Source organism: Clarias gariepinus, chromosome 19, assembly GCF_024256425.1.
Source record: "Clarias gariepinus isolate MV-2021 ecotype Netherlands chromosome 19, CGAR_prim_01v2, whole genome shotgun sequence".
In the NCBI taxonomy this organism is placed as follows: Eukaryota; Metazoa; Chordata; class Actinopteri; order Siluriformes; family Clariidae; genus Clarias; species Clarias gariepinus.
In genome coordinates, this window is record NC_071118.1 from 24,157,193 (window position 1) to 24,170,275 (window position 13,083).

The 13,083-nt window shown below is 39.4% G+C and overlaps 1 protein-coding gene across 1 annotated transcript in view; it reads right to left on the reverse strand.

The window, feature by feature from the left end:
* The window catches only part of sfswap (splicing factor SWAP), a 126,851-nt gene that overhangs the window by 16,018 nt on the left and 97,750 nt on the right, over positions 1–13,083 (reverse strand). Inside the window, exons 14-15 of the mRNA XM_053478414.1 lie at positions 7,167–7,438; positions 869–1,000 (exon numbers count right to left, since the gene is read on the reverse strand). Of these exons, the coding sequence (XP_053334389.1) occupies positions 869–1,000; positions 7,167–7,438 (404 nt within the window). The remainder of the gene's footprint in view (positions 1–868; positions 1,001–7,166; positions 7,439–13,083) is intronic.

The window sequence follows — 13,083 nt, forward strand, 5'->3', positions numbered from 1 at the left end:
CATTTTGTCGGAAGGATTTCTGTCTGATTAAAAAAATTGAAGAATGATGGACTGGTTCCTAAAAGCCTTGCATACACCAAGCTCGGGCCATTAAATATTCTTCATGCTGTAGTTCAAGGTTTGCTTTCGCAGCAAAGGCATTCCAATTCAATAATCTCGAAAGACCTTTCAGCCTTTCTGTAGCACCACTGGTGAGGCAGCCTTGTTGCTTCTTATGCTCAGAGACTATATTGCTGTATAGCAGGCCGTCTGGGACACCAAGTAAGTACTGTACATCTCTATCTTATGGTGAACTTGGAAAAGTTCCTCAAATAGAAACAGGCCACACGTACACAAACACCAAAAGGGTTACACACAATCTCTTCACTGGAGGTGTACATGATGTTTAATGGGATTTGCTGAGGCGAAACATTTTCCTCCTCACAAAGTCTCTCTCAATCAGGCCGGGCGGTTTTAAGCCAGGTTTGGTCACGCTACAATACCGCATGAACAGACAAACACAGCAAGTAGTGTGGCTAAGTTGCAAGAAGACTTGCATATTTTCATAGCCTTAAACCGTAAGTCTTTGGATTTCTAAAACTACTGAAAAAGCAGGCAATATCCAGATTTCCCAAGAATAAAAAGAATCTACACTGATCCTCGCAAGCCTGCATGGATTTAGAGACCTTGGGTTGTTTGGAATTATTATACGAATCACGCCGTGATGTCTGAACAGGCACGTGGTGCTCTAAACTTAAAGGGAAGCATTTTCAATAGTAAAAGATTACCAAACTGATGTCTAAAGGCAACGATCCGATTAATTTTTACAGGTGCTGAGAGCATGGATGATATAATATTTATTTCGTAATACTTTAACTTGTGTGTGTACCTGGATCTGGACCTTGACCTCTTCCTGCCCAGGCCTGGGCTGTTGCCAAGGCGATGGTTGCTGCCTCTGTAGCGCTCCCTTTCTCTTTCACCACGATGACGCTCTCTCTTGCTGGGAGAACGTGATTGGGATCTGAAAAGTATAACAAGTACAATATTACAGTGAGTCACAGCGGGGCAAACGACATACTGTATAACATACACTATACAGTACTCTATATCCATCTCAATCCACCCACACATTGGTGCAGAGCAATTTTAAGGTCCCTTAATTGAAGGATTTTTTTTTCCTTTTTGATTGATCCTATGGCCCATTTTGACTCAGTGTTCATTTCCTCTCACTAATGACATAACTTTTTCTCTTTCTCATCATTAGAAGTGAAATGCAAATTGATAAAAAGGAGACGAGAACATCCTACTAGTTTTCTTACGGCACAAGTTATTAACACAAGGTACGAGTTGTAGGGTGTAAGGCACTCTTTCACAGTTCTCACACTTTCACACCAAAACAGATACCAAAAAAAACAAAAAAGGAACAGCAGAGCGTAATTTAAACTTTTCCATTAGCCTTAGTGACAAAGCAGCAATCTGAGTAGGGTAATAGCGACAATTTCCCAGGGGTCACACAGATTTAAATGGACGATGACAATGGAGTACATCCCGCTTAGCTGAATGGCTCATCCACATCATTTACTGGTGTAAGAGCCTGCTACATTTCCCATTAGTTCTTTAGCTGAGGGATGGCATAACTGGAGAGGTGAGAAGGATTTTCGCTTCTGTTCCTCCATGCCTTAGGCTCAGGTAATAATCAATTTTATAATACTAAAAGTTTTTTTTATTATTATAAATGTTTAAGGCCAAGAGCAGTATAAAATAACTCTCGTACTGTAAACCTTAAAAATCAAATTTTCTATTCCCACCCCCAAAGAAAGTCGACCAGACAGCAACCGTGCATCCCACGAACTAACGAAGCAGTTTCAGGTATATATATACACACACACACACACACACAAAGACACAAGTGCCCATTTATAACCTTCTCACAATCTAATTACCTTAGTCAGGAGAAGGGATATACCAGAGAGGAGGGTGTCATTTATTCTCAAATAAAGCAATATACAATGACAAATGAGAGTTACCTGCCAAATATCTCTAAGCCACTGCTAAGATTAACTTTGGGAAAACTTTTTGGGAAGTGAATGCTGATTCATAAAGCCATTTTCACGTCCTATGGAAAGGGGACGATGGGGGAAAAAAAAACAAAACAAAAAAAAGAACGAAAAAAAAAGGTAAACAAATTAACTACTCAATAAATAATAATACACACTCCATATAGTCAATCTTTTAGCAATAAGCCCTTGTAGAAATTGTTAAATGGCTGACATCACATTTTCTGCTCACATTGATCAAACATATCTGCGCTCCCTTTTTTATTCTTGCAACAGCAGCAGCTGCATGAAAAAATAAATAAAATAAAATAGGAACCAAATTTTCCAATAATAAACAGCCCAATTACGAATCAAAAGGCTTCACGTAAGCACCTCAATCAGAAAAGACTGAGCCGATCCGGCCCAGACTACATTTACTGTACAGCATTTTGGCAGACGTCCTTATCCACAACAACTTTTTTTTCTTATTATACAGTACATCTGAGCAGTTAAGGAGTTATGGGCCTTACTCAAGGGCCCAACAGTGGCAATGTAGTGGTGCTGGGATTTGAACCTGGGACCGTCCTATCACTAGTCTAAAGCCTTAACCACTGAGCTACGCCTGAACTTACTGAGACCGAGAAGAGCAAAGGTGTAAACCCTTGATAATCCATTCAATTGTTAGCCAGGTAACCACTAGATCTTAATCGTTTTTCTTGTTGGAATAAATATACACTTTCCAATAAATATAATGCTTCTATTCCTGATTAATAAACTCTTTCACCCAGTTGGTCTTTAGCACAGAAATGATCAATACTGTAATTGGCTCATATTTGACACATACAAAAGCACCTTTGCCTTTGAACATCTCATTTGGAGTATCTAATCGGAATGATTTAAATTGGATTAAAGAAATATTGCCCATGTGAACGCAGCTATTGTGAGGTTTGGTTTTAGAAAACCTGAAAGTGGAATCCATTTTAAGCCTTATTTATTTATTTTTTTTAATTGTGTAACAGTATTTAATTAAAGATGTGCCAAACACTTGTCTAATGTTAGTCAAGTCGAACGGAAAATGCAACAAATATGTGGCAGACTGTTTAATTTCAAAAACTAAAAGTGAATTTTAAACTTCTGTGGCAAATTTCCTTTTACGATCTTCAGGAAGTAATCAAGTAAAGATGGATTGAGCGACTGAAACCAGTGTATGCTTCCAGCAGATTTTATAGAATGAAAGAATTCATACTATATACTGATCATTGTTTAGCACTTTTTGTCTCAATACCTTCTGTATGCTGATAGATTTTATTTTACACCAATGACCTAAAAACCTTTTATCTTCTCGATTTACCTATAGAAAGTGGGATTGGGAGAAGAGTTGGGAGTTTTCAAAATGTCAGTTAATACTGGAGAGGTCAAAACACACACACACACACACACACACACACACACACACACACACACACACACACACACACACACACACACACACACACACACCAGATTCACACGATAAGTGGCTAATATGCTCTTTTTGTTGAAGTGTAAGAAAGAAGACTGCTCTTTTGGCAGATTTTTGAAAAACAGAGCTCCTGATTTTAAAATATGTGAAGGTTTGACAGGTCTGCAAATGCCCTTTATATCTCACTCTCATAGAAAAGGGTGTCATGACCCACCGTGGTGTCCCTGTTCTATCAGAAGTGTTTGGACAGGTCTGGAAAGAAGAGATGTGAAGTTTGTGACCTGTGAATAACCGCACAATAGTCAAGCTGAAGCAGATGAGAGTCAGCGATAGATTGCTGAAAGACGAAACAAATGGTGGTTCTTTAATTAACTGGTGCACCAGTCAAACAAAGATGGTCTTCCGACTAAAACATTGTTAAAAGACTGTCAATGAAATAAAATACTACCTAGTGGCTACCCTACCTACAACATGCATATGTGCTACTGTATATAACCAAAGTAGAAAACTTTTCATTGTGTAAAACTTGTGAACACGATGGCCCTAGTGTTGAGCGCATCAACTTCCTTTCACTTGCATAGCTACCCTTGTGCTGTCTATTTCAGGATAGTGTTCAATCTGCCTTAACATCTTAAACAGAAAAATCATATGACGAGGTAACACCAATACAGCAACAGAATTTAAGCTAAAATAAAATGCTAATGTGTATTAGTAAGCAATGATATCACAATTTAGTAGGATCATTTATTTTTCAGTCTCGAGAGATTTCTCAGAGAGCTGGTTTAAAGCATATTTATGGAAAGGTGACTGAAAAGGAAAAGTGTGGTAGGAAAAGGTGCAAAAGCAAAAGGGATGGCCGCAGCCTTAAAAAGATTATCAAGCAAAGCCTTTACAAGGAGTGGGGTGAGAATGGAGAAAGTGCATCAAGAGCCACCACGCACAGAGATAAAAAAAAAGGCTACAATTGTGTTCTCAGGATAATGCCAGTCATAAACCAGAGAAAATGTCTGAAATGTTACCTAGGAAAAGGAAAAAAAGAAGAAGAGGCGGACCATTGATTATTGGGGGTCTCTTTTTTCAGATAACAAAAAATTATACATTTTATTTAGAAATCAAGCTTCCATGAAAAATAAAAAGGCACAGAATTCAAGTTTCATGAAGTCCAGAGTGAAGTTTCCCAGTTGGTGGTGATTTACGGTGCCATGTTATCTGCTGATGTTGGTCCACTGTGTTGTAAACAGTCCAACATCGACACAGCCATTTACCAGAAGACTTTATAGTTTGTCATAATTCTGCCAGCTGACAAGTGTAGAGGAGATGATTTCCTTTTCCAGCAGTACCGAGCACCTGACCACAGTGTCAAAACAGCCACTAACTGGTTTGCCGACTATCATATTACTGTGCTCTACTGGCCAGCCAATTTACCTGACATGAACCTCATAGAAACCCTACTGTCAGGAGGAAGATGAGAATCAGCTGACCCAACAATACAGATAAGCTAAAGGCTGCTATCAAAGCAATGTGGTCCTCAATACTGCTTTAGCAGTGCCACAAGACCAAGCTGAACCTCCATGCCTTCCGTTATTGATGCAATATTGATGCAACTATTTTTTCTTATTGTATTTTTTTTAATGACTGTTCTTAGGAAACATCCCTCTATTTTGAGTTATTAAATTTTTACCTTTACAAGTTGAAAGCTGTAATCAGTCGCTCATTCTTTATACCCTCTATCCTGTACAGGGTCACGGTTGGTCTATACTAGGGGACTCTGGGCAGGTGGTGGGGTACACACTGAACAGGGTTTTAAACCATTACAGGGTACACAAGTGCACACACTCACTACAAGAAAATATTAGCCTACTCTTACGACTTTGGACTGTGGGAGAAAACTGGAGCACGTAGAAAAGGGGTCGGCAATCTTAAACAAGAGCCACTTGGTCCTGTTTCCCACAGAAAACACAATACTGGGAGCCACAAAACCCTTTTGACATCCAAAATTAAGATACCACTGCATATATCATTTCTTACCTTTAGTCTATGAAATTAATAAACTGCTACAGAGAAAACAAATTTTTTTTTCTGCATGCAAGAAACGCCGGGTTGAAGGTTACTTTCAAAAGAAAATACTTAATGTCTATTTGAGTCCTCAATCGTATTTATGAAATAAAAAGCCAAACTTAAATCCTCCACCTGCAGCAAACCAAAAATGCCATCTGCTTGTGTGCCGTCATCCTTTTATCGTGTGTACTGGAGCGTGCGGTCAGCTGTGAACCTGAATAAAACCGGGGTCGAAAAGCTTAATAAATCGCGCACCGGCGAGTGTCGTCACTTTACATGTAATAAATCAAGACTATATGAAAGTTAACATTTTTATTCAGTCTTATACCATATTAATTTCTTTAGAGGCGTTTGTATAAGTTTTTACAATATTGATAATATTTCTAAAATTAAAGAATATTTATATGCATACACAACTATTAAACACTTATCTTGTCTGAAGGAAGACAAACAAAAAGATTGATGCATTGTAAATTCATACACAGCTATGTATAATACTACACAATTTAAAAGATCACCATGGAAACCGGAACAAAAGGCATTTTGGTTTCCAATGTCATCAGCTTTAGAGACACGATGGAGCGACTCGAGCCGGGCTGAGGCAAGATCCGGACCCTTGGTGATTGAAAACTACAGTGTGTTTGCACCAGCTGTGTGTGTGACTGCATGAGCCAACTCATTTTCCTTCCCTTGTCTATTGTAGTTTCCACCTTTGACTGAGCAGATCAGCTGGAGTACCAAAAGCCAGACGAGCCCATGCGGAGATAAGCTGAAGGTGAAACCTCATATGTCTATTCTAGTAGTGACGGCAGGTCAAAAAGAGCAAGCTTTTACCCTTTTTTTTTTTTTTTTTTTTTAAAGAGCAGGAATTTTGTACATCAGCAAAGCTAAGCCAATATCAGCAGATATTCAGAGGCTCGACTGCGACAGATTAGCAATCATTAGTTTCATGCTCTCATAATCCGGTATTAGATAATTAGACATCATATAAGGAATAATACGTTCCTTTCTCATTCATTTCCTTTTTACTCTCTTTAGTTAAAAAAAAAATTCTCCTTACTTCTTGGCCAGACAGCAAGAAAGAAAATAATTAGAGTGAAAAAAGAGAGAAGAAGAATTAAAGGTAAGTAAAAAAAAAAAAAAAAAAAAAAAGGAGGTGAGAAAGAAACCGAGACCTCAATTCCAGCCTTTAATTTGCACTGTAAGTGATTTCAAGCCGGGGGCAGAAATGATTCAATCTGCAGAAAATATATTAAGGCGTGTCAAAAACGGCAGGATGAGACGAGAGTAATTGCTGCGACTTCAGCAGCTGATAAGGACAAATTGGCGAGTCGTGAAAAGTGAAATGACAAGAGAAGAGCTCCTTTTTGTGAAACAGTGATTACAAAAAAGGTAGAGCGAATGTGGTATGTTGTAGGTGTGAGGGTTTATACGTCTGAACCCTTGTAACGATGTTGTCAATTAATATATATATATATATTTTTTTTTTAAAGGGTACTGTATGCTGTAAACAAGCAAAAGATTATAGATGGAAAATCATAGAAGGTTACCGTTAAGCACAAAGTCCTGTTGGGTATCTGTAACAAACGCTGTTATTTAAAGGGAGGAAAAAAAAAGATAGATATTTATACCTGGCCCTTTTGTAGCTGCGGTACGAGCTCGGTAGTGAGTGCTTGGTTTTGGATCTGGAACGCGACCTGGAACGAGACCTTCTTTTGTGTTTTTTCTTTTTCTTGTCTCTATTCCTGTCCCGTTCTCGTGCAGAGGAGGAGGCGGATGTAGAAGAAAGAGGCAGAGTGGTGGCAGGGGGATCGGTGCTCCTCACCGAGGGCTCCGGCGGCGGCGGGTATTCAGAAAGCGGCATCTGGATTTCGGGCGCATCTGGCACACTGGACACCTCTGGCTGTAAAAAGAGAGAGAGAGAGAGAGAGAGAGAGAGAGAGAAAGATGCTGATTAGATTAGAAGATAAAAAGAGCTGAAAATGAAAACAAGAGGGGGAAAAAATTAGAAAAAGCCTGGTAATCTGTGAAATCCAATAATGGTGCTTTGAAGGCAGTGAAAGGGTGCATGAGCTGGGAAAAAATAAAAAAAAGAAAAAAAAAATCAATAAAATGAAGCAGCTGGTTTGGTGAGAACAGACCCACTTTTCCATGCTTTCAAACAGGGTACATGAATGAAAAGCAGCATGGAGGCTAGAAGAGGAAATATGAGTGTGTGTATACACACACACACATATACACATTTTATATATATATAAAAGGCTTCAGCTCTTCAATAACTGGCTCACTGTAACCAGCGCTATTGACTGTTGAACCTTTTTCCTGATAATGTTCCAATATTTCTGGCCCTTGAAAATCTCAGAAAACTGTAAGTGTTGCTGAATTTTCCAGCTGTTGTTTGACTTGTGAACTTTTTCTCGGTCTGCGATTGAAGATGTTTCCGTTCCACACTCTGCTGTTTACTCTCAGGCTCGGAGTGATGAATCCATGTCTCGTCACCAATAATGATTCTCAAGAAGGTTACAAGAAACCTTCATCCTTAAAGTATCGGCCTGAATTTTGTTTGCAGATATCTAAACACTTCTGTTTATGCTCCTCTGTGAGTTTTCTGACACTACAAACAAAAAACAAACAAACAAAAAACAAAAAAAAAACGGGTCACTTCACACTCCTTTTTTTTTTTGGTTTAAAAGTGGGGCATTTATTTTTCCAGTTCCAAATGAACTGATTTAACACGTTCACACCTGCACAGTAACTGGGGAGACAGTAGCCTTAAACAAGAAGCTCTAATGAGACCATCAGAAGTTTTAATATAACCGGAGTGCGGGTCATTTTCGACTCACCCCTGTATAGATACTGTAAATGGATAGATGGATAGGATGGATACTTAACAAAAACACCAGTACTGGTGCATCATAATGGGCTCTGACGCACACTTACCTCGACATTCGTGTGTGTGTGTGTGTGTGTGTGTGTGTGTGTGTGTGTGATTAAAGGAAATGACTTTGCCTTAACAATGAGTTGTAAACACTCAGCCTGCTCTTTTTCGAACCGCTACTTTCTATTCCGTCTGATTCATCTTTGGGAGGAACGGCGAGCGCTGAGAAAAGTTTGCGAGTTTGCCGAGCGTTAGTGCCTGAAATTCAGGGGAGCACGGGGCGCGCGGAGATTCAAAACCAGCCCAATTAATTCTACACCATGGTGTGAAACACTAGCTACTGCTCGTATGGAAATAGTGCAAATACATCACTCGGAACAGGACGGTGCGTTTTTTTTTTTTTTTGGATGGCGGAGCGAAAGAGAGAGAGATAAAGAGAGGATTGCAGAGGAGTGAAAAAACATTATGTTTAGAGAAAAGCCAGATCTGGCAGTATAAACAACAACAACAACAACAACAACAAATAAATCAGTGCCATCAGTAAAATCATCGCACTGGAAACATTTTAATTAGTAACACACATTAATGAATACATGTTGGTAATCTGATTCGAGTGAAACTGGGCTCTGAAAGAAATCAGTGAGAGAGACAGAAGATGGAGATGGAGAAAAGGAAAAGACGGAGACGAGTGTAGTGTATTCTGTTTGATACCGGAGCTCTCGGGGAAACTTCACTCTAGCTAAGGGCTGGATAACGAGAGGCAGGGCCCGGGTTTGATTTCACTCACCCGGGTTAAAAATAGGCTGACATTTGGGAGACTAATTCCCCTGAGATAGGGGCAGAGGGAAAGGAGCACGTGTCTAACACACACACTGACCTGTGCAATCTGTGTATATTTACACACACACACACAGATTCCTAAGCACAGGGTCACACAAGCAGTGTCGGACACTAGCAGTGTCTCGCACGTACACAAACACACAGTTCACACTGTCACACAAGCAAGGTATTACACAAAGAAACGGTCGTTCATACACACATACAGAGTTCGATAATGGTACAAGCAATCTTAAACAGAATATCACACACACTCGCAGTGTCTCACATACGCAAACACGCGGCGTCACACTGTCCCACAGTCTCTCTCTTTCTTTCTTTCACACAGTCTGACACACTGACACAGTCTTGACTGTTTAAACACAGTGCTATAACAGCTCATCAGTATGCAGGGATTTAAAAAAAAATAATAATAATTTTTATGTTAGTTTGAAAATCACACTCATCATGACGATCAGAACACTTCCATTCCAGCAGCCGTTTCGTTCCGCACTCTGTGTTCGACATTAACGTTCATAAGCAGAGTAAAACCTTAAATCCACGTCCTGCTGTGATCGTCTTACATCATTTCTTTCATTCCAGCTTAAAGCCCTATAGAGAGGCATTACGATCCCACGCATCCACTTTTAACACACTAGGAACCACATGATCATAAACCACAATGCCTTAACTCTGAAACCTCTAGGTGTGTGTTTAATCAAGCCTGTGGTTAAGGCAGAGAAAAATCGGTTCAGTTAGGGATCGTGTGGAGATTCATGTATCGCTATGTTGACTGTGTTACAAGGGATGGGAATCACCAGTGACCTCCCTATACGATATCATCACACTACCTCAGTGCTAATTCGGTTAAAATTATGATTCTATAAGTATTACGATTTTAGAAATATTCTGATTTGATATTACATTTGTCCCAGGTTTTGCAAAATTTTTTAATCTTTATAAAGTTTCATGATTACTTACTTGTAGCCCGTTCCCTTATAACTTTAGATTTCTTACTTGAAAAACCAGTCGCAACAATAAACAAATACAATACAATTAACTATGCAAAAAAAACCTTCAAATACAAGAGTTTAACATTTAACTGAGAAGAGTGTATTTCCGTAATTCTCCGTAAATTTGCCATAATTATTATTTTTCCTAAACAAATGCGCAAATTATTCAGTCCTACCACACAGGATAAAAATGTATAAATAGTTCAAAGTGCGCCACCTGTAGGATTATAAAGAAACTGCAATGTTTCACCTCCTTGAACACATTTAAAGTCTCAAAATTCAACTCGACAGTGAGCGCGCAGGTTGAGTGACGAAGCATATGGACACATGTGGCTTCAACCGCCAGCATGTGGGGCTTATGACGCATGCGATTTTCCAATAATTAGTGTATGTAATGAGTAGATTTGGAGAAAATGGCAGAATAGAGGCTTTTAAGACATGCGATTTTTAATAAGGTATTGGCTGATCACCGCTCACAACCAATCAAACTGACATCCAGCCAATTCTGGTCACTGGCTAGATCAACTGGTTGATTATTTTTATAAAAAGTTTGGAGACACAAAAGAATCACGATTCATAACTGACTCTATATTTTTCACCCATCTCTATTTATTAAATTAATTTATCAGATGGCCCGTGACCGATCCACTTAAGGTCTAACGGATTGTGTGCCGAGTACACAGGCTTCTGAATTGTGCATTTTCATGGCGTCATATTATTGAAAGTAATGTCCAATCCGCCTTTTTCTCCAAATTTGTTTTAGAATTAGTTTCAAAACCCATTTGTTACACTCACACCAGACAAACAGTCATTGCAAATGCAAATCAAAAGCTGTACATGCCCGTGTTCTCATTGTCAAGTAGAGTTTCGAGACGATAAAACACCGCCGTTTCTTTATAATCCTACAGATGGCGTTCTAAACTATTCCCAAATTGACAACCCGTGTGGTATGAGTGAATTATTTGCTAAGTTTGTTTAGAGATAATTATGGTGCATGACATGACACAGATATGAGCTGCTCAGTACATTTTGTTTCAATCAATTTAATTCACTTCTGGCTGTGATTCATTTCTCTTCGTTACAGAGGTTCATCTAGGATCAAGCCTAGGATTGCTGTTGTTTCCTACCAATTCAGGTTTCTGAAAAACTATTTAAAAACGATGCAAATAAACATTTACAAATTCTAATCATTAACTAGCACAGATTGAAGGCATACAGGTGGTGCACTCTAAACTATTCCCACATCGGCATCCCCTGTGGCAGGAGTGAATTATTCGCTAAGTTAGTTTAGAAATAATTTTTAAAGTTAGTTTTGTTTCACTGAAAAAGCTTATGCTATACTGAACGGGATACTACATTCAATTACTCATGTTCTTAAAATCTTAACTAAACAGAAAAAAAAAACCTTTAAATGAATGTATGAATTCATGATATTAAAAAAATCGTAATATGAATCGAATCAACAACTAGGTTGTTTGATATGGAAACGTGTGGACCCTGGTGATTCCCATCCCAAACGTTCGCCCCCTCTCCTACTTCATCATATCACATGTTTCAGATGTGACCCCATTTCTCACATCACGTTGACACTGTTGTACTTCGAAAGGTTTCAGCCAGCATCCTCAGTTTTAGTTATGCTGTCACACGTAGATCTGCCTGCGTTCTCACTTGCACTCTGCTCACACTATGCAGCCTTTTAAACCACTGAGGGAAAAGAGCACACATAATAATCTGCTCTTTGCTAGGACTCCTGCTGAGTGATCCTGACACACTTCTACCGCCTTCTTCATGTTTGGAGCTTTCCTGAACTCAGCTTCTACTCCTGGGGATGATCCCACATGGATACACTAAAGACCAGCAATTTGTTTGCAAGTCCCAGCTGAAGAGAACTCTACTAGATGGCAGGATATTGTCAGGGAGAAAAAAAAAAATTCACCACCTTCACCAAACTCTACACTCTGCCAGTTACAGTTAAATATTAGGGAGATATATTTGAAGTGGGAGAAGGTTCTTAAATTTGATGTATTGGAAGCAGGAAAAATGGGCAAGTATAAAGTGCATTTAAGTGACTAACATGGGCCAAGATGTGATGCCTCGATGACTTGAGAGCATCTCCAAAACAGATCCCAATATGCAGTGGCCAAAAACACATACAATGGACATGCGAGCATCAGAACTGGACCATGAAGCAATTGAAGACTATGGCTCTTGTGGATGGCCAGGTGCGTGATGGAATCAGGATGCGCTAGGGGAATAAAACAAGCCAGAAGAGGGTGTGTGATGCGCAAGACAACCTTCTGATGGGAAACCTTGCATCCTGGCATTCATGTGGATGGTAATTTTACACACTGCACAAGAATGGTTTGAAGAGGGTTTAATGCTTTAAAATCCCTAGATCATAATTCAATAATAATAAAAAAAAAAACATGGAATGTTCTGCACAAACAAGTCTGATCCACTGAGGCTCCACCTCACAACTTACAGGACTTCAGGGATCCGCTGCTTACATCTTGTTGACGGATACAAACGTACACCTTGTGGAGTACATGCCTTGTCAAGTCAGAGCTGCTTTGAAAATATTGAGCAGGTGGTTTTAATCATAAGGCTGATTGGTATATGCTATATGGCCAACGGTATGACCATCACACCAATATGCAGTTCTTCTCCAAACCAATGAAGCCATACAATTTTCCTTCACTGGACTAAGAGTGGCAATCACGTTTCAACATGGCAATGGGCCTGTGCAAGATATGGTCCACCAATGCTGGGGAGGAAGATCTAAAATTCTCGACGTATAGCTGTGATCCTGACCCCCACAGAACACCTTTTCAGCTGAGAAGA